A 20702-nucleotide genomic window follows, 5' to 3' on the forward strand; every position below is an offset into this window, starting at 1 on the left:
TATAAACAAATATTGCGAACTTGTCACATATATATATATATATATATATATACATATATATATATATATATATGTCATACGCGGGGATTGTTTTCCCGGGTCTCTCGACAGTGCTTCTGAAAAAAATTACGCAAACTTACGACTAATTCCAATTTTTCTCGTCCTTAAAAGATACTCTGACGAACTATCTTGTTGTTCGAAAAAAAAAAAAAAAACTATGTTCTCGAAAGAAAAAAGAGGGAAATTGCATTCAGCACATCGAGCTGTGTATAATAATAAAGGTTTTTTTCTGAGTTATGCGAGACTCGTCCCGATTTCGAATCAGGATCTTGCTGTTGCATCTTGCTAAAACTTGCTCGATCGAAACTTTGTTTTATATTTCGCTGAATTGGAATAAACTTCTAAAAAATACATATAAAAAAAAAAAAAGAAAAATCGAGTGTCCAGTCGGAAGGAATATTATATATCGTTGGCAAGAAACTTCGAATCGTACGTGTTGTTACGAAAGCGGGGACACTTGGTTTTTTCGCGTGCAGTCGAGAGAATCGAAACGGCGAAAAGATCAATTAATCGCCGATCAAGACAATGATTTTAATCGAGTTGAAAAAATCGTGCGATAGTCATAATCGTATGCGCGCGATACAATCTTTAAACTCGATAGTTTATTTGAATTGTTATTATTTGAGTCTCTCTCTCTTTTTTTTTTTTTTTTTTATTCTCTCTTGGAATCCGTCGACAGAGAATCTCGACGCTGAAGGACATTTATTTGTTGAAATCCGTCAGTGCGCGCGCACTCTGTTTTCTCTCCCATTGTTCTCTTTTTATTTGTTTTTTTTTCAACATCTTTCCGCGCATTATTTAAGAGAAAAACAAAAAAACAAAAAACTCGTTCTGGCCAGCCTGCGATCGCGCGGACAAGCGTCGGTTCCGTTTGTACGTTATATTATTACGTTCGCCGTGTACGCGAACGTTTCTCGTAAAAAAAAAAAAACTCTGTAAATGAGAATAAGTAAGGAAAGCACATGCGCATGTAATATCGAGATGTAATGCGTAGACACATATACTAAACAACGTTGCATATAACATATATGTATATGTATATATATGCACGTATGTATATGTATATACATGTATATATACATATGCGCACGCGTATGCATACATACATAACAATTGTGATCGTGAGAGTATCTGGTACGAATAAAAAAATTAGTTACAAATAAATCATGTGACCTTTTTCCAGACTAGATCGATTCGACTGTGTGTGGTTTTTGATTCCTCCTTCCACTACTCCCGAGATCCGCACACGTTCGGTTCCTCAACCGCCTAAGAGAAATAAACTTTGGAGAAAGTTTTCGCAAATTAAAGATAAAATAAAAAACTCCGCCCTTTTCAGGGGAAGAAAGTGCAACTATATCTTATATATTTCTTTATATATAATACAAATGAGTAGAGCACACAACGGCGAGTGTATTCTAATGATGAGAAATGTAGCTGCTGTGCGAGTCCTGAGGGCATCCCGGCAGCAAGCTCGACGTGTCCTCGTCCGCGGAGCTGCACAGCATCCCGACTAGCGTGTAATCAACGAAGGGTGGCAGTTCCAGGTCGGCGGCGGCGGTCGTCTGGTCGCTGCCGTAACTGTTAACGGCCCCGTGAACCGGACCGGCGTTCATCATCTGCGGCACCCGCTCGAGAATCTCGCAGGTGTAATGACAACGATCGTTGCTGGGATAAAAGAACGGCTCGGGACTGTTCTGGGACTGAATCGACGTTTCGACCGCGCCGGAATTGTTGTGGTACAGCCTTCCCGCGATTTCCGAGCTCTCGTGATGATTGCCGTAACCACCACTTTGAAGCTTGTCGTCCAGATTCGTCGTTCTGGTCGAGCTCTGACAAACGGCGCGGTTCTGCGGCTGATTCTTGACGTCGCTCTGCTCGAACATCTGATGATACCCGTCGAAGGGATACGGTTTGTTCTCGGGACTACAGTTGTGTCGCGCTGTGTCCTGCAAATCCTCGCTCTTCGGTCTCTGATAGATATTGTACTCCGTTCTGTCCACCATCGACGGCTGACTGTTGTTCTTGTAACACTCGTTGACTTCTCTGCGCGCGGACAACAGATCCTCCTCCTTGACCTCGAAACTATCCAGAGTCTGTAATCTGTTGTCCTGTTGATTCTGAGACCAGTAAGACTGTTCGTCCTTGGCGTTGCTCTCAACGTAGCCTTTCTGACCTTGCTGTCTGGAGTAACTTTGATAATTCAAAGTGTTGTTTAACGATTGATTCTGATTCTTGTCCTGCACGTACTGATGCATCACTCTTCTGGAGGAGAAGCCGTTGCTGACTTTCTCGGATTCGAAACTGGCGAAGTGAAGCCTGTCGTCCTGGGGCAGACTCAGATGGCTGCTGCTGGAATCTTCGCTTAGAAACTGGTTCCAATAATTCTGATCCTGATTCTGTTGCTTCACCTCGTACTTGATGGTGCCGCTACCGAGATCGAGCAGAGTCGGCGGCGAGCGAGCCACCTCCTGGGAATTCGAGGGAAAGTCCGGCCTCAGAGGTTGATCCAACTGAAAGATTTCCTCCGGTTGAAAGAGATCGCCCGCGAACGGCGGAAAATCGCCGTAGGACGCTTCCTGGGAAACCTGATTCGGCAAACAGTAACCGACGGTGTTCTCTTGCGGCGGAGCGTCTTGAAGCCAGTAAGGACTATCTGCGAGGGGAAATTGTTGGGAGTATACTGCCGTCTGGTGATGATGCGACTGCGGGTAGGACGGTACTACGTTCGTTTGCAACGTGCACATACACTCGAACGGCGGACAGGAGCACGAATACCCTATAATGGCATTGAAAGAAACGCGATTTAATTTTCTGCCGCTCGCAGTCACGAGAGTTTCGAGAATCGCGGCCTAATCTTTGCGTGTCTCAACAACGCAAATGACGTAATATTTTGTAGAAAAAAACCTTACATTTTTCTGTTTACATTTATTAACGGAAAAAAGCTATCTTTTCGAAGTCGCCATCTTCCGCTCATTTTTTTTTTTTTGTTATGTGTTTTGTTTTGTGTTTAACAAAGCACAAAAAATAGTAACCTTTATCGGAGATCAGTGGCGGTGGCTGCGTCGTTCGCGACGCAGGTTGTTCGACCGTGTCCGTGCTTGACCTTTTGGTGCCCCGCAGCGACATTAACTGCAACGAAATAATGCAAATTAACGTATTTATAATTGTCGATGAAACATTTCGCATCGAATCTTTCTATTTTTATAAGTAAATCTATTTTTTTACTCGTATTTTCAAATCGCATTTATACAATGAAACTGTTGATTACGACGAAATCATTTCGAATCGAATCACCTTGGAACCCAGAGCGGCTTCTCTCGCCAATAGGACCGCCAGTCCTCTGACCCTTCTGCCGGCGCCGACGCTTCTTCGGGCTTCGGACGTAGATTTTGCTTCCGGTCGCGGATGGTCGTGCTGGCCCTTGGCTTGGAAGAAAATTGCGTGCTCGGTGTGACGCCAGAAATGGGTGACGGGGTAACCGCAATGTCCGCGACACGATAGAATTTCCAACCGACCGGTGCACTGTCTGTTCGGACACGGTTTACCCTGTTGCTTCTTTCTCGCCTGTGCCGAATTCGATCGATATTAACTGACGATTGACGATTGACGCGAGAGAGTTCGATGAAACACGTCGCAATAGAGATTGTTGCGACTATCGTTGCAACTTACGTTTATTTTATACCGCGGATATTTAAAATTCACGTCGTTACGCGCTCACCTTATCGCAAATCGCCGGTCGGAGGTGAACCCTTCCGCCGCCGGGTAGTACGCACTCCTGAGAGCAGACCAGAACTCCCAGACAACTCTTCTTGAGGATGCTCACGTTGTGATTATTCGTGTTCCTCATCGCCCAACCCGAGGCGTGTCTCCTCGCTTCCTCGCAATCTGGCCCGTAGACTCTCCTCACGTGTCCGTCCGCCCATTCGCACCAAGGATCGTATTCCACCACCTAAGAATATCCCTACGTTCGTTATCTCGTTGCTCTTGTGAGGAGACGAGGCGAGTTAATTGTTCTCGATTTCGGCGCGGTTGTTCGAAAATCGAATTGCGAGAATAAGAATTACGTGCGTATATCTCTGTGCGTTGGCTCTTTGCCGCCTTTTCTCTCTTTCTGTCTCCGTATACTTCGCGTTTTATTCTCAAGAAAAGAATTTGGTGTTAACTGTGTTGAATTTCGATTCGCGCGCCTTTACGACAATCTTTAATGTAATTTCGATCTTCTAACAAATCTTACCCTCGGAACGTTCGAATCATTTATGTCCCATTCCTGATGAGGATGCTGCTGTTGCTGGTTGCCGGCGACAGTCGCTGACATCGTCGGCGACCCCACACGACTCCTACGAGTAAAAGCGGGTTGACACTTAGATATACTTCATTTTTTTTTTTTTTTGTCAAACTTTTTGTGAGATACCTTTTTCGAGAGATTACTTTGATAAATCGAGTATATTCACGCGCGCGGACAAATGCGAGTCGGAGAACCCGTTGCGGTCGGAGGTCGAAACTCCGTCGGAGTTAAGACCACGTCCAGTTGCGCGTCCTCTCTCGAATCGAATCGGAGAACTAATTTAGTATTACGCAATTCGCGGGTCACGACCACGACCGCTCCGGCCGGATAAAATTCCGATTTATGGCACGTATCTGACCGTATCTCGCGGCGATACTTATGGGAGTTCGTGGGTGGTAACGTAGCGCGACACGAAGCGCGGAATCTTTTCCGGAATCCTCGCACCCCCGCGATCGGGTCGCGAGAGAGCTCCGGAAGATTGATTCTCGATATTCGCGAGCCGGTACATATCTGCCTACGAAATTATATTCTCGAAATCTCGTTTCTTTCATTCGGCGTACGATGGTATACAATTGCGCGCGCGTATACCGACATAGTCTCGGCGTAAATAACGTTTTACTACAGATATCTCTCGAACTCGCTCGACAGTTCGAATCGCGGTATTCCTCGACCGCGATACAGCCGCGTTGCGACCGTAAATCTGTAATTAAAACTTTTGGATACGCGTAAGAGACACTTCGTAAAATACACGCTCGCAAATGAGCTTCTGCTCTTTCTTCGGTTGACATTTAAAGTACGGCGTTTATGATCTGCGGCCGCGTATGCGGAGAGAATATCTCGCCGGCCGTATTAAACGACGAGCGCGCGACAACGACTTCTCTCGATCGTATATCACGAAGGGTGAATTTCTTTTTTCCGAATCTTCCGCTCACAACCTTCGGGAGAAGTTTACGAGTTTGTGCGCAAACTCAAAAAAAAAAAAAAAAAAAAAAAAAAAACCGATGGAAGAGGTGTCGTAATTTGTGCGCAAAGCGATACCGATTAGAGAGATAAAGCGATTTCTCGCGGAAAATTTATTCCAAGTGTAAACCACCTGCTGTAAAATAACTCGATTGGATTTCTGAAACGGCAGAAGAAACCGCACTCTCGACACGGCCGCGCTTATCCCCATCCCCGCCGCCGTCTTCCTTTAATTTACACGCGTCGCGAACGCGGGCGGACTTATATTTACTCGCTCGGATTTACTTGTCGCGTATATTTGTCGCGAACGGCGCGTTTCGAAAGGAGGTTTTCCGCACCTTCTCCTACGGCGTGCGTGTGTGCACAGGTTACGCGCTAGGTGCGCGCACACATCGTTTCCGTCGGTTTTATCGAGTTGCGCCCGTAGCCGGACGTTTACGATCCTGGAACACCTACTCGAGAACGCCTCATCGCCCGGAGGGTCCCGTGTCCTCGCAACGACGTCCCGAGACCACCTCGTGAACTTTTTTTTTCACTGACTGACATGATCACTGCCGAGAATCCACCGCGTTTGGTTCCAATTGCCGCGATTACAGCGATCGCCAATCGCGTAAAACACGTTTACTGTGCCGTTCAATTCGCGCGGCGCGCGGGCTTTTATTTTATCGCGCGAGCTATTTCGTCTAGAAATTCTCCTTTTCCCAAAGAGGCGATTCTCGTTCGCATCGTATGCGCGAAGCGGAAAATGAATTGTTTTCTCTACATATTTCCTCACACACGCCTCTTCACCTTTTTAGATCGAGAGAAGATATTTTATTGTCCGCGTTTGGATATGATTTATATTTTTTTCTTCCTCATCTTTGTTGTATTTATATTTTTTTGTTACATTTGTTCTTTGTATTTATATTTTGCTCTGTTTTCCGATATCCCCGAAATTTCCCATTTGACAAATTAATCATCTACGATCGACAACGATTCGACACGCGATCTGATAAGTTTGTTTCACACACAAGCGTGTATTTCCCGTTTTTTTTCTCATGTCAAATATTGTTTTTTTTTTTATCTATCTATCGGTATTCAAATATTTTTTTTTTATTATCTCGCCGATTCTCTTTTTATCGATTCGTTATTTTGTCAATTATTAACATGATTGTCGACGGAGAGACGCGAATCGACAGTTTTTAATTCTTCGAGCGTTCGCAGACGGAAGATAAAATATCTCCACATTGTTTCGAATAGCTGCGTATTTCATATGTCCCGAAAATGTGCGGGAATTGAAGCTCCGATCCCCCGCCCCCACCCCCCGTTTCGTATATCCGTCGACACGGTGTTAATTTTACGATTATCGATACGCCATATAAGAGGAGACAGTGGCTCCTTTGTCGAGGTGATAAATCTACCAGTTTTTCGATAGCTCGTATAAGTCGGAGAAACCGGCGTACCGGGATGAGTTTTACTGTACGACCTGTCAACGCCTCTCTGTGTATATTCCTCTTCCTTCCTTCTTACGTAGAAAACGCGGTGAGGGTAAAATTGAGGAAGGACACGGGAGAGAGAGGACGAGGACGCAACTCCGGAGCGCAAGCTAACGGAGAGAAGAGAGACAGGGCTTGGGTGAATGATTGCCCGGATCGGTGATAAAGTCATCGCCTTTAGCACCGAGTAAGATGATACATCGGCGGACGATGCTGCGCCGAGATTGTCCACGGCACGGTCAGACGAGACGTACGCATGCTCGCGTGAACACGCGTGTCCCGAAACACGCGTGTACATCCACGGTTTTGTGTGATTCGTGTGCGAGGAAGAAGAGGCGAGAGAGAAGACGTTCTCGTTGCTCTTCCTCGGTTGTATGGGTGGTTCGTTCAGAATTTCAGATATTAAGGTAGATACGCGCGCGCGCCACGACGAAGGCCACTAAAATATCACGAAGGGCACATGTGAAAAGGAAGAAATTTCTCGCTGTGCGTCTTCTTTCGTTTCTCTCTTTTTCTCTTTCTCTCTACACGTTTCCCTTCGTCCGTCTTCCTCCCGATTTCTCATTTTCTCTCTTTCTCTCTCTCTCTCTCCTCGATGCCCGTTCCCGTACAGCCGGGCTATGCGCTCGGGGATCTTTTCGCGAGATTAGCTCGCGCGAGTTAATCTCTCGCGTTTCTAAACGAGTTAATTCCCCCGGCGCTTTCGATTCGAGTTATCGCTCTCTCGTGTCGTCACATACGGAAACATCACACGCCGATGGTTTTACGACCTTCTCCGCTTTAATTTCACACACCTCGTACACACGCGTTGTATTTATTTTCGTTCGGTAATTAGTCCTGCGCACTTTATTTCGGTAATTACGGTAAATACGACTCGAAACGCAGATAGATCTCTCGTGTGATTTTTCTTTCTACGCGCAGGAACGCAAGCTTCAAGTTCGATGCTACTGATTGTAAATCCAGTTTTCGAAAGAAGCCGTTTTAAAAGGGGTACGCGAAGACACCGACAGTTTGAGAAATCGTCATCGAGGTTACAAAAGTTGCATTTCTTCTTTGTATTGAAATTCACGCGTGTTTTTTTGAAATTATTCACGCGGTATCGTCTCCTCGAATCTTTACTCACGTCATCGACACGAGTCAGATCACATATAAGACTTATTTTTTTTTTTACATTGTACGTAGGTTTTTCATTCAATATCTAACGTATTTCTAATATTGCCAAATAATGTTATTCGCAAAAAGAGAAAGAGAGAGAGAGAGAGAGAGAGAGAGAAAATTCATCGATTCGCGCGTGTCAAATCGCGAGTTATTTGTAGCGAATTATTTGCAAATCATTCGCCGAGTGTTTTTCGCACTTTTCATCTTCGCGATATTTGCGTTTATGAATGCAAACTACTCCATACACACACAGACACGCGCGCGCGCGCGCGCGTGATCCCTCGATCACCAAGCGGACTGAAGAGCGGTTAGGAGCTGACACATGCAAAAAAAGCTCCGGCAAAACGCATCGCGGCTCAATGAAACGCGATAGAACGTAAGAAAACCGGTCAGGCTGGATTTTTGTAAATCCAATGTTTTGCCCGATTCCGCCGCTCGGAGTGTATCGCTCGGTGATCCTGAACCCGATTCCTTCCGAAGAAGATGGGAAATAATCAGCTTTCATGAGGAAAGAAGAAAGACGCGCTTTAATAAAAATCAAACGCGCCAGATTCGGAGAAACACGTGGGTTGTCTTTTGTGTGACCGAACACATTCCGCAGTTACTACATAATATAATTATAATAAACGAGATAAACACACACACACACACAGACAAAATCTCGTGAATGCGACGCTAATTTCATTATCGCAACCAGACGTTATCGATCGCTGAATTCGACTAATTGCATACATTGTAATTAATATCTTACAACGTAACGATGACCTAACAATAAAACGACGAGAGAAAGAGAGAAACGACAAATTTATTTCGAAAGTAATTCGGCGCTCTCGAAATGTCAGTTCGTTCCGTCTAAGGCGTGATGTCATTGAATTATTATTATCCGGCGAACTGTCAGCTTCCATTCGGTTGCCGCGACGTAAAAGGATTCACAAGGGAGGGTGGGAGGGTTCAAAGGGTTTCTCTCAAAGCGCGGCGGACAGAGAGCGAGAGAGCGTTCTCGAGATCCGAGATAAAGGGGGATCGTCTTACCCGCGGACATTCGTTTAATCTGTCTTCGAGGTGTTGGGCTGTGATCAATGGCGTGGCGGCAGTACATCCTTAATCGGGTTTTCACGAACCGACGAGACGCGACCGCCCTCTCCCTTTCTCTGTTCGATTCGGAATTCTCTCGTATAGAGAGCGGAATAGTTTCTCTTCTCTCTTCTCTCTCTCTCTTTCTTATCGGGTTTCTATTTTTTTTCGACAACTTTTAGAAAAAGACACTCGCAACTAAAAATAATAAAAATCAAGATATCAGATAAATAAAGTGGCTAACTGGAAATATTGTTGATGTTGAGTAAAAGATTTTCTAGGTGACACTTCTCGCTCGAGAAATCTCTTTTTTTTTTTTGACTGTCACAAAGGATGCGAGTCAATTGATGAGAAGAAAAAGGTGGGATAATAATAATAAAGAGGAAGTATCTTCGGCAAATTTTGCGGGAGTATCGAAAATGCGACACAGCTCGCGCGCACGAATGGTCGTGCATTGCCTCGATAAAGCGCGCATGTGTAAACGAGGGGGTATCTAGAACACCTAGCGTCCAATCAGGTCCCGTGATAACGCCCACACGCCAATAGGAGACCCGCAGAACGCCCATTGATTAGATATCACCTGGATTTCTCGTACTGCGCGCCAGGAAGAGAAATTGACGCCGATAATTCGCTGGGAAGACCGGGCGATTTTCCAGAAAAATCGGTTCGAAAAGCAAAAGATTTTGAGATCGACCTCGAAGTCCGTCTCGTCTTCGATGAACGTGAATACATGACACGTTCGAATTAACATTAAATCGATTTCTATCTGACGGGGATACTTACAGAACTACCATAGTCGACGTTTCGTAATTGTCGTTCTTCGGTGGCCCAGCTGGTAATTCGCGATCGAAACCACGAAACGTCCTCCGCGGACGATTTCAATTATATACAAACGCGGAATGCGCCACTTTTCCTATATAGTCACCGACGGAGCACGAGTTTGCACTTCACTGCAATTTTGATAGAAAATTCCTCCGAGCATTTCGCTCGATCATTGTCGCGCGAAACAATCCGATTCTTTCGAACCTATCGCTGCGTCGACAATCGGCCGATCTACGAAAGTCCGTAGATTCATACTGCTCTCGATGAATCTTCGAAACTTCTTTTGAAATTCAAAAAAAAAAAAAAAAAAAAAAGATCGATCAGTATCGAAATTTTGCGCGGATCTGTCTCTGTCTGGATCAAGTTTGACGTTTGCGTTCGGAGCGAACGAGAAATGCGTACCGATGCGTGCGGCACGACGTCGCTACATGGACTGAGACAACTCCAGTTTTACTGGTGTAAACTAGCTGGACTGCCAGGCACGTTGTGCCCCGGCGGAGATCGCGAGTACGCCGCGGTTGCCTCCATATGTCGGCAGGCACCGCCTATGGGAGTGGCCGTGGCTAACCAATCGCCGGCTGCTTCCCTTTCGAGGGTGCTTAATCGACGGTAGCAACCCCTTTCGACCCGCGAGGGAATCGATCACCGGAGGTTTCCTCCCTGTGGCAACGGAATCTCACCCGAAATTGCGCGGTGGTGGTCTAAGACTACGCTCTCCATTCCGATACATTCCGAGAATTTGCACCGGAAATTATATCGAGACATTATATCGTCGTATATTTACAGACGAGCTCGTATACTTTCTCTCGTTTAGAATCTCGAAAGGAAAGCGCGGCGCACATTTGAAATTAAAAATTAATTTGTTATCACGTAAAATTAAGTTGACGTTCTCATATGTTTTAATACGTTTTGTTGGAGGGGAAGAAAGTGCTTTGTGTGTTAAAAATGATAATATTGTTTATCGTAAGAGAAAGAGAGAGAGAGAGAATAGAGTTGGAGTGTTAATTGATTAATCGTGTGGCAATGGCGCGAGTTTGTAATCAGCTGGCAAGAGGGTGTCTCTCGCAGGAACCTCCTACTCCGTTCCTACCTTCCCTATCCTTTTGCCTTCCCCAACCCCAGGTACCCGCATCCAAGACAACGGCCCGTTACGCTTCGATCGAACTCGAACCCACGACGCAAACATATCTGCCGAGGTGAACGCGTCCTCGGAATTGTGAAGTTGCGAGATCTCAAACCCAGAAAGAGGACACATAGTAGAACAGACACCGCCTGTCGCGGATCTATCGTTGTAACTTTTCGAAAGCTACAAGCTCTCTCGTTTCGTCCCCCCTCCTCTTCCCCGCCCCCGATGTTGCGTCTATTCTATCTCTCTGTGCGACGCGAGGTTTGCAGTTTTTCACCGTTTGCTTTGAAAAGCTTTTCGTAAATCGCGCGACAACGCAGGTCACATTGTTCTCCGAATCTTGGTTTTTTGCGCCGGATATTATAAAAAAAGAGCTCTTGTTTTCGAGATTTCGCAATATCCACCGTATTTTTTTGATTAAAAAACAAAAAAATTCTTTATCAAGCGCCCGACCAATTTTTTTCCCATACTTGTATGAAATACGTATGTTTCTTCTTTTTTTTTTATCGTGTCCGACGATCTGTTTCCGCAGCTCGCTCGCACGTGTGATTTGATGCACACGTATTCTAACACGTGTGTGCACAGCATCGTCTTTATTTTTACTTCCTACCACGTGCGCACAGGTGCAGCTGAGACTATTATATAGACCAATTTTGTGGTTTCTCACTTTTTCGTTTTTAAAAGAAACAGAGTGCATATTTATCTCACTATTACAAAAATTTCGTGTGTTTCCGCGGATTGTACAAGTTCTTTAAAAGCTTTTTCTAAGACCTGTCTATTTAGAAAAAAAAAAAAAAAAAAAACAGAGATACGCTATTTTCACACATTTTTCAAAAAGTTAGATTGCATGTTTTAAAGAAGACTAATTTTTGGTAAGTTGGAATGTCGGCGAAATGTGCTCTAGCGTTTTATTCCGGACATTACATCTCTTTCTCTCTCCTCCTCTCTCGTTCCCTACATCCTCTGTAGAACCATTAAACATGGAAGGAACGGGGCGCATTGAGCGGAGATGAGCGGGGAACAGAAAGGCAGCAACGGGATGGGGGAGGAGGAGAGGGAGAGAGAGACACACAGTTCGAGGCTGTTTAAATACGGAGGGTGTGCAATCAGGAGTGTTTGCTGCCCCGTGAGCGAGCGAGCGAGCAAGCGAGCAAGCGAGCGAACGACTGAGCGGATCAAAGGATAAACGTTGATGGTTTGGGGTGGCTGATAGCGAGCTGATTTGATTGTCGGGCCTCCGCTATTGTCCCTGAAACTGGCCTATTGTACGCCCCCGTGACAGTACACTCTGGTTACTTCCACACAGGTACACCGAGCGTGTACCGGTAAGCGGCGTTCCTGTACATGACACTATCTCGAACCCGGCGCGACGTCGCCGTTTCTACGTAATAAACGCAGCCGCGAGATGTGCACGACGCCGCACACGAGCCGACACACCGGTTCTTTCTCTTTCTTTCTTTCTCCCGCTCGCTTTCTTCTCTTATCTCTCAGAGACAATTATTGCGAATTATTGTGAAAGAAAGGAAAGATCGCGCGCGACCATTATTAGAATTTTTACGAGCTTTCCGTATGACGAGAGCCATTAAATTCGCCTTGACGCTTCGTGAAATTTTCTCTCTTCTCCTCCGTTTCTGTTAAGTAAACCGAACTTTTTTTCGATTTTAAAAATATTGTTTCTTATAAAATACAGAGTCGTTACGATGTACCACATATACAGATAAATATTTATTTTTATTTATTAACATTTTGCTTTTATATTTTTGTTATATTAGACAATTAATTTCTCTTGTGCTAAGGAGTGACGTGTGCAGGATAACGTTCGGGAAGGACAAATTTTCAAGCTTATCCGCGCATCTGCCTCCGCATTTGAATACAATGCTAGTCGCGTGTCTCGCAACGTGTAAAAGAAGACATACTAGACCTTTCTCTCTCTCTCTCTTTCTCTCTCTCGGACTTTTAAATATTCTGTCACCTGTCAACTACGTGCGCGCGTCCTCAAACGTAATGTTTCGCGCAAGTGTCCCTGATTTCTCGAACGTTTTCTACGAATGTCGAATAGTTAAACGATCCGTTCATCTTCAGTGGCTAACGTAATCGATCGATGTAAGGTTTTTTCTTCTCTCTCTCTCTCTTAAAAAAAAAGATACAAAAGTTTTTATTTCATCGTCGAGACTTGTATTTCTTTGATGCAATTGTGTTTACACTCTCGACAGTGTCTCGCCCTTTCAGCGACTGTTACCTGGTCGAAAGCCAGATGATGAGAACACAACGTCGGTAACCCGCTCACGTCTCCGGGGCTCGTGCCGGCTGCTTCCGGTTTTTCAAAGCGCGATGCTGTGCCTTCTAGGCGGAGATCCGATCTGGACGTGAACTCCATAATCCATTCAACACGAGTCGATTCTCCGAACGCTTTTTGTATCTAAATCCCGCGGTGTGTTGCGAAACGCTTTCTCTCTCTCTCTCTCTCTCTCTCTCTCTCTCTCTCTCTCTCTCGTCCACAACAGAAAATATAATTTCTGTGTATGTAAGAAATGTTTTTGAAAGGGTGCGTACATTTAGAACGTCGGTGACATCGATGCTTGTCACAATATTGCCTGCTTTGCATCTTGACTTTTTTTTTCTCAAACAGCGATTTCCGTCGACGGAAGTTATGAAAACATTACGGGGCTTTACGGGGCGCCCTGGAAAAAAGGCTGATATCTATTGTCTCCGCGTTTAACCGATGTTCACCCCCGGAAAAACGTGCTCTTTAGATCGAGGGAAAAAAAATCACCCCTCTACGCATCCCGTCATAGGGCATCGCGCGACATATGCTCTGGGTGCGACCCGTGGCGAGCAAGTTCTTCGTAATCGCTGGCCAATCATCTTTCACTTGGGCAGGAAACGCGCACGCGAAAGGGGTTGACTCTCCGACGTGGAGAGAGTCTATGAGGGCTTCGAATTAATCTCTACCGAGACAATATCGCGATTTATCGACGGGAACACAATTCTCGCAAGCCAGCAGCAGCAAGCCGCGCTACGAGAATCGGAGTCACAAAAAAGCTTTTTCTAACAAAGTAATTAAGTAATTGACAGTAAACGATCCCCCTGTGAAGTTCACGCACGCGGACGATACCTGTCAATTCCCTGTGTGCCTCGGTTTTCTTTCCGTTCTCCCACATATATTACATCGGGAATCTTATCTCTGTCAGATATCGACAGAGGAAATATAATGACTCCGACTAATTACCGCGATCGGGGTTACATTTCAGTTTCACAGACAGGAAACGTTCTTGTGAACCTCGCGAAAAAAAAACAAGACGAAACTCCAAACCCTAGAGAAAGTGTAATTCTCTCAGAATTAGTTATTTTTTTTCTCTCAATTTTATTTTCTGAACACGGAGAGATATGTAGGAAGTTTCAAGATTTAAGTGCTGCGTGTTGGTTTCCCTCCGAAGGACTCCCGGCCGCTCATTGTGTGCCAATTGTGTCTCGTTTAAGCAGGGGGTGGTAGGTTAAATTGATTTAAATTGGTCTCGAGAAAAAGAGAGAGAGAGAAAGAGAGAGAGAGCGCCCGCTCTCTTTGTGGAGCAGCGACGACAGAAAGGCAGGAAAAAATGTCTCCTCTATCGCCGAGTCGAATCTTTACACGATACGGGAGCATTTATATACGCTCCTTACCTGTCTCTCTCCTTAGTAGTATGTCACTATTATCCATTTTTTTGGATGAAATTCATCGTGGCCAACCAACTCTCCCATTAGGGCACCCGTATACGCTCAGCTGCGAATTCCCGATAGGCGTGCACACGTTGTATTACATACGAGTTTATTTATAAATCGGTTATCGCGCAGGATCTTTGGCTTTTCTCGATCGTTTCTTTTTTTTTTTTTATCTTCTTTTCTTCCTTGAATTCGGGCAGCAAAATACATTTGTATGCCACCGCGTTGTGATCGAGCGATTCCTCGCGACGTCTTTCGTTACATTTGATTCGACGAAAATGTGTGCGGGAGAAGGAAGCCTAGAAATTTTTGTATTTTATTGAGAGATTCGATTTAAAACTCGTACTTTCTCGGAGATCGCTCGTGGAAAAAGTAACCCTTCTTCACGTTAAAGAACCGTCTCTCTTCCGTCGTCGTTCGTGTCGGACGCACGTGGACATTACGACGCAATGGCTTGCGCATAAATTAAAACGTGCGCACCCGACCCTCTTTCGAGTCCGAAAATGAACGACACCCTGTGGAGAAGATCCTCCGTGCCGGAAACTGAGCACGCGCGGCCGATATAAATTTCTCAATTTTTTAAAAACAACCCCTTTGACACGTGAAAGAGTTTTAACTGATTGTTCGATTTTAATTCTACAACACGCTGAATCAGAATAAGTCGAAATAACAAACGATCGAATCACGTGATGACTTCCACGTGAGACCGAAAGTTGCATCTTGAAAGTCTCTCGCGTTGCTTCTTCTATTTGTACTTCGTAAATCCGTTTTGTAACTCTATACGCGCGCGATGGGTATCGCAAAAGGGGTTATCAACAAATGTGTTCAAACATATAGGGTGTCACCAGACGCGTAAGGGGGAGACCGGCTAAGACCAACCAACCCTTCGTGTCAATAATCAACCCTGTAATCCTTCCAGAGAGAGAGAGATCAGACCGATGAGCTTGTAACCGTTGAGAATCGATTCACGAATGACTTCTTAATTTAATAAATTTGTACAGTCGACGTTCGAGCGCGAAAATCGTAAAACCTAGCGTCGCTCTCGCTCTTGACTTTAATTTTTATATATTCGAATGTCGTATAATATCTTTTTGCAATTTGTTTACAATATATTCAGTAGTACAAAAATAAATACACAACAAAACTTCGATTGTACCCGTTCCCGTTCGTGCCTTAAAATCGACAATAGACCCCTAACAAGCGTTCTCATGATGGATCGCGGACATTCTTCTTTCAAATTCCGGCACGAGCCGTGGTTTTGACAAAGACAGGCAGGAATAAGTGCGGTTCTGCGAAAAGGCACGAGGGCACAGGGCGAGATCAATCCGGAAGCTGCGCCGCAATTTACACCCACGCTATTCGCGACAGCACTTTGACGTTTCCGAGATGTCAAAAGATGTCCGATCTAAAAACGTTGCCGACCGGTACGAAAGTTTATTGGCCGCTATACATCATCGCACGTCTCTCGGGACAAAACATTTCCGAAAAATGTTTTTTCCGAAATTTCGCGACATCCGCAAAGAACCAGCCCCCGCCGAGTCTTCCATTCTCGCTTTTGACGCGCGCCCCCTTTTCGAACGGACGCTCGACTTCGTTTGCGTCGGTTCCGTGAATGGCCGATCGCGGTCTATTAAAGTGAAATGATTATCTTCCGCACTGACAGACCGAACAGATTTCTGTAGAAGGGCGGACGCGCGCGCACACAGACGGTTGCCTGTCTGTAATTCTATATGGGAGAAAACGTTTTATAGCGAAAACAGCACACGCGCAACGTCAGGACTCGTGATCGTTTTCTACATCGCCGGTAACTTAACATTCAGATCATCCCATGACGTTCGGAGAAACTTTTGTTGTCTGCGCCAACAATGCGATAGAAAAATACGCTTGTGCGAAGTTAGAAATTAAATACGTCTTGCAAATGTTTTAATGAGATTAATTTCTAATTTTTTTTTTTTTTTTGAGGGAGGGGGTTTCAACGTGTCTTTGTGTTTTATAATAATACAAAAAATATCAAACGTAATGCGGAGATGGGAGAACGAGATACAATAAATTTCGTGTTTGATGCAACCGCCGCGAAACCCTATCTCTATCAGCGGCGCATTAAAAGCGCCGTAAAGGGGCTTGTCAAACGGCAATCATCCCCTATTATATAACGTCACTCCCCTCGCGACGCTCCGCCGACGGTGACTCGTGTGAACATTGCGGAAAAGATAGGAAGATAACCGGAAATCTGGTCGGGAAATAATGCCGCGGCTCGTGGAGAAGAGGTAAACTGATCGGTCATGTCATGCCTTATTGGCTCGTCAAGCCGCCCACATCGTTTTCGCGCGGTGACTTTCGAAAATCTCGCAGCCTCCCACGATGCTCCCTCCAAAATCATCTCGGATCGGAAGTGACGCAAAACAGGTATACAATTCAATAGTTCGTAATTCTCGCACACACGCCATAATAAATATTGGAAGGGGGGGATCCCGAACTTGATCACTTGGTAAAACCGAAACAAACGTACAAACCGAATGGAAATTTACTTGGCGACTTCCGTAAAATGCGTATTTTGTTCACCTTTGCGTTATATTCCGCAGAAAAATAAGCGAGAACAAATTTTAATCTCAAATTTACATTAAGTTGCTCACACATTGTGATGATTTTGTATTCCCGCTTAGAAAAATCACACGCGCTCTTCTTGGAGATCTGTCGGATAACGTCGCTTGCGGAAAAACGTCGAGGCGGCGTCTGGCCGGTGCGGTCTGTTATCAGAATATCGTTTAACGAGATGCGGTGCGTGACGGCGGGACCACCTGGCGTTCGCGACCACGTGTCGGACCTACAGTGGACACGTGTCCGCCATGCATGGCTCTTCGTAAAGTACGAGACTCGTGCCGCTCGCGTATCTGGTCGTGGAAAAACGTCGCTCGTTGAAAAACGTTATCATTGTGTTGGTGATATCCCTTGGACCGCGTTGCCCACTTTTGTTTCGCACGCTAGAAAAAAAAAACAAAATTTGAACAGACAATTAAAATAATTAAAATCGTAGATAATAAGCTCAAATGTCAATCGTCTTTAAAATAAAATGTTTCACAATTTGCAAACAATTATGTACCTCATTTCACGAAACGGTTAATGTAATTGGACGTATATAAGCCGCGCGTCGGCAAACCGACGCTATACATGCGAATGCATCTTGGAGCGTCCAAATAAACCAATATTTTTCCCATGGATATACATAAGCGATTCTTACGACGAGGGTGCACTTCACTGACAGCATGGGGGTACGGGTGCGTCGCGTACATACCCCATGCTGCGCGTAGCAATACGCTACCAGTCCGAAAGCAGCCTCATAAACATCCCGCGCTTGCTTTTACTCGGACCTCGAGTGCGCTCGTGTGAATGCGCGCCGCCGCCGCTTCGAGTGTCTCGCGCGAATCGAATCGTTACTGCTTTAACAACCCGTGTACGAGGATATAACCTCCACCATTGAAATTGCAGAGTAACAACGCGCGAATAATAACAATAACTCGCTCGCTCGCGCGCATTAAAATGTAATTGCCAATTCTAGCGCGGTTTTTTCTTCCGTTTGTATTTGTTTTTTTTGCGGCGTAAAAAAAAAACTTTATTATCGTCGCGCGATGCTCGAGGATAAAATAAATAAAGTGTTAAATTAAAATAAAATATTGAAATTATTGTCTCTCTTCGCGGGAGAATCGAAAAAACGAATAAACGATTATACAAAAGGGTTGTGGCCGCGATCGGACGCGAAAAGACAAGGCGATCGGTGATCGATTGGTTTGTCGCGGCAGAGACGAGGAAACATCCGACCGGTAAGGACGTCGACAGCTCGACGAACCCTCCCCCTCGTCTGACCTTCGATACGGATGCCAGCGGTACAAATGAACGGAATTAAGGGGCTTTTAGAAGGCGTACGTGCACACACACGCTCGTTGTATTTCGACAGGGGTAGATAACTCTCCCGAGAGAGAATCACGAGGGGGCGAGAGAGCGGGGGCACACAACGCGGAGAGAGAGAGAAAGAGAGAGAGAGAGAGAGAGAGAGAACGTTAGAGGGGTGCTCTTTGATTGGTGTGGGAAGATTCACCGCCAGTTAAGCTCTCTGCCACTGACTGCTCTTGCTAGGGAATTTCCCGACGTAACACCCACAAAGGAAACGCGAAGGGTGGCCGCGTTATATTCTCTAATTGCCGATTACTATCCTACCACCGCTGCTATTTGCTCTGCGAAAATTATCCCTCCGAACTTGCAGTGTCTCCGACACCGTATGACGATCCTCCTCCTCTTCCTTCCTTTCTCGAGAATGTAAATCCGACGAAAAATCCACACGAGATTCCGTCTTCGAGTCCGTTTCTGTCTGATTGTGCGCGCCATCCCGTTTCGCCCCTTCGACAATCGTCGCGGCATTAATGATTCATTGGAGGTTAAATAATCTCTGGGGGTTGTGCATCAAGTAGCGTTTATCGAGCGGATGTCACAAACACGGGTCTTCCGTCGTACGGTCGGTGTTAGTCTCGTGGATCTCTTCCCATTGTCTTCTCTCGCTACAAAGCCACAAAGCGATCCTCGCGATTCTCGCGTCGCGGCCCCGGCTTGTGATGCAACGGCCGAGACATTGCACCAAGTCGGGACGGTTTCCACCGTGGCCGTGGTTTCAGATGTTTATCTTGCGGCAACCGAGCGCGCGGGAATGGGTTCTCCGTACATATCTCGAGAATATAATGCATTTAGGACCAAACGCGCGTGTGTTGGGCCGACTCTCTATATCTAAAAAAAGGTCCCCGTCTAGGGACGGATACTAATTGAAGCAGTTAAAAGGACTACCACAACCGGGAGTCAGATCCGTAGCCCTTAAACTAGCGCAGCGGACAACCTCCTCTTAATTCGTTTATTGCTATTATAAGCGCCAGAGTGACGCATCAACTTACTCAACGAAATTTTCATTAAGATTTCTGATCTCTCGTGTATGTGTGCGCGCGCGCGTCGTAATTTAACGTAGTTTTGTTGACAATTTTTATCGCGCAGTGTTTTTTTTTTTTTTTAATTAAAGAAGAAGCACAAAAATCCTTCCTTTGTAATGTTGAATTTTGAACAGAAATAAATAAATAGCAAGTAATCGGTGGGTCAGCAAATTGTTTATTAATGTCAAAAACGTGACAGAAGATATTGACGTGCACGAGGACTTAAACCAAGGATGTGAAGACGTATGTTAATTTAGATTTAATGAATAAACTCATTACCGCATCAACAACTGCGACTTCATTTATTTATTTCTATTAAAAGACTTCTTATTTATACAAGTCAATGTCATTAACTTCTTATATACTTTAAATTTTAATATTAATAAAAATAATAAAAGTCTTCTCAATTCGGCTCGTTGAGCAGGACTTTGCTAAAAATAAAACATTTCAGCGAAATTATGCGTCGGTATTTAATCTCTAATATTCAAGGATGACGCAAATACACCACACCCTGATAGTCCGCGGGAACGAATAATCTGTCGCACATTATTCGCTAATAATATAATAAGTCTCCACCACGTAGTGAATTTCGCCGCTTTTACACCGCTATCGCTAAACGAGGAATGACGCTGGATGTTTCGGAATTCGGCTGGCCATATGCCGATGAATCTACCCCCTGTGAAGTGGCAAGCAGTTTTTCTGTCTCTCTCTCTCTCTCTCTCTCTCTCTCTCTTTCTTTTTCTCTCTTCATTCACCGTGAAGAATTTATTCACCGCCGGCGCTAATTTGCTTAACCGTCATGACGCGCGCGCGCCTGCCTCGATGTGCGGTTTGAGGTATTATATCGGCCTCTTCTCGTCGTCGTCTTAAACCCCGTTGTACCACCGCACCACTTCCTGCCGATCATCGGCATTGCGCTCGTTGGCAAACAATATCCGTTGCTCTCTTTTGTCTCGCTCTTCTTCAAAGACGCGATCTCGATAGCTCTTTAAGCTCTCTTTCTTCCTTTCAGTTTTCTTTTGTGAGAGAGATGATACTCTTCTCTTCTCCTGCTGTAATTTGATACGTGTGGCAAA

General features: G+C 45.1%; 1 protein-coding gene across 1 annotated transcript; it reads right to left on the reverse strand.

Moving 5' to 3' along the window:
* Window positions 1-1475: 1475 nt before the first annotated feature.
* LOC109851758 (transcription factor glial cells missing-like) lies at window positions 1476-10217 on the reverse strand. Its single transcript, XM_020422150.1, has 6 exons — window positions 9796-10217; window positions 4295-4397; window positions 3779-4009; window positions 3355-3624; window positions 3093-3189; window positions 1476-2836 (listed from the first exon to the last, which is right to left on the reverse strand). Exons 1-6 carry the CDS (start codon window positions 9804-9806, stop codon window positions 1476-1478), a joined length of 2073 nt encoding a protein of 690 aa, XP_020277739.1. The 5' UTR covers window positions 9807-10217.
* Window positions 10218-20702: the final 10485 nt, after the last annotated feature.

The sequence above is a fragment of the Pseudomyrmex gracilis genome, unplaced genomic scaffold (genome assembly GCF_002006095.1).
Source record: "Pseudomyrmex gracilis isolate BER0280 unplaced genomic scaffold, ASM200609v1 scaffold_20, whole genome shotgun sequence".
Classification (NCBI taxonomy): Eukaryota; Metazoa; Arthropoda; class Insecta; order Hymenoptera; family Formicidae; genus Pseudomyrmex; species Pseudomyrmex gracilis.

Coding starts and splice junctions, on each gene's coding strand:
- LOC109851758 (XM_020422150.1), bottom strand. Junction 4,010..4,294: donor ATGATTCGAACGTTCCGAGG/GTAAGATTTGTT, acceptor GGATATTCTTAG/GTGGTGGAATACGATCCTTG. Junction 3,190..3,354: donor AAGCCGCTCTGGGTTCCAAG/GTGATTCGATTC, acceptor ATTTCGTTGCAG/TTAATGTCGCTGCGGGGCAC.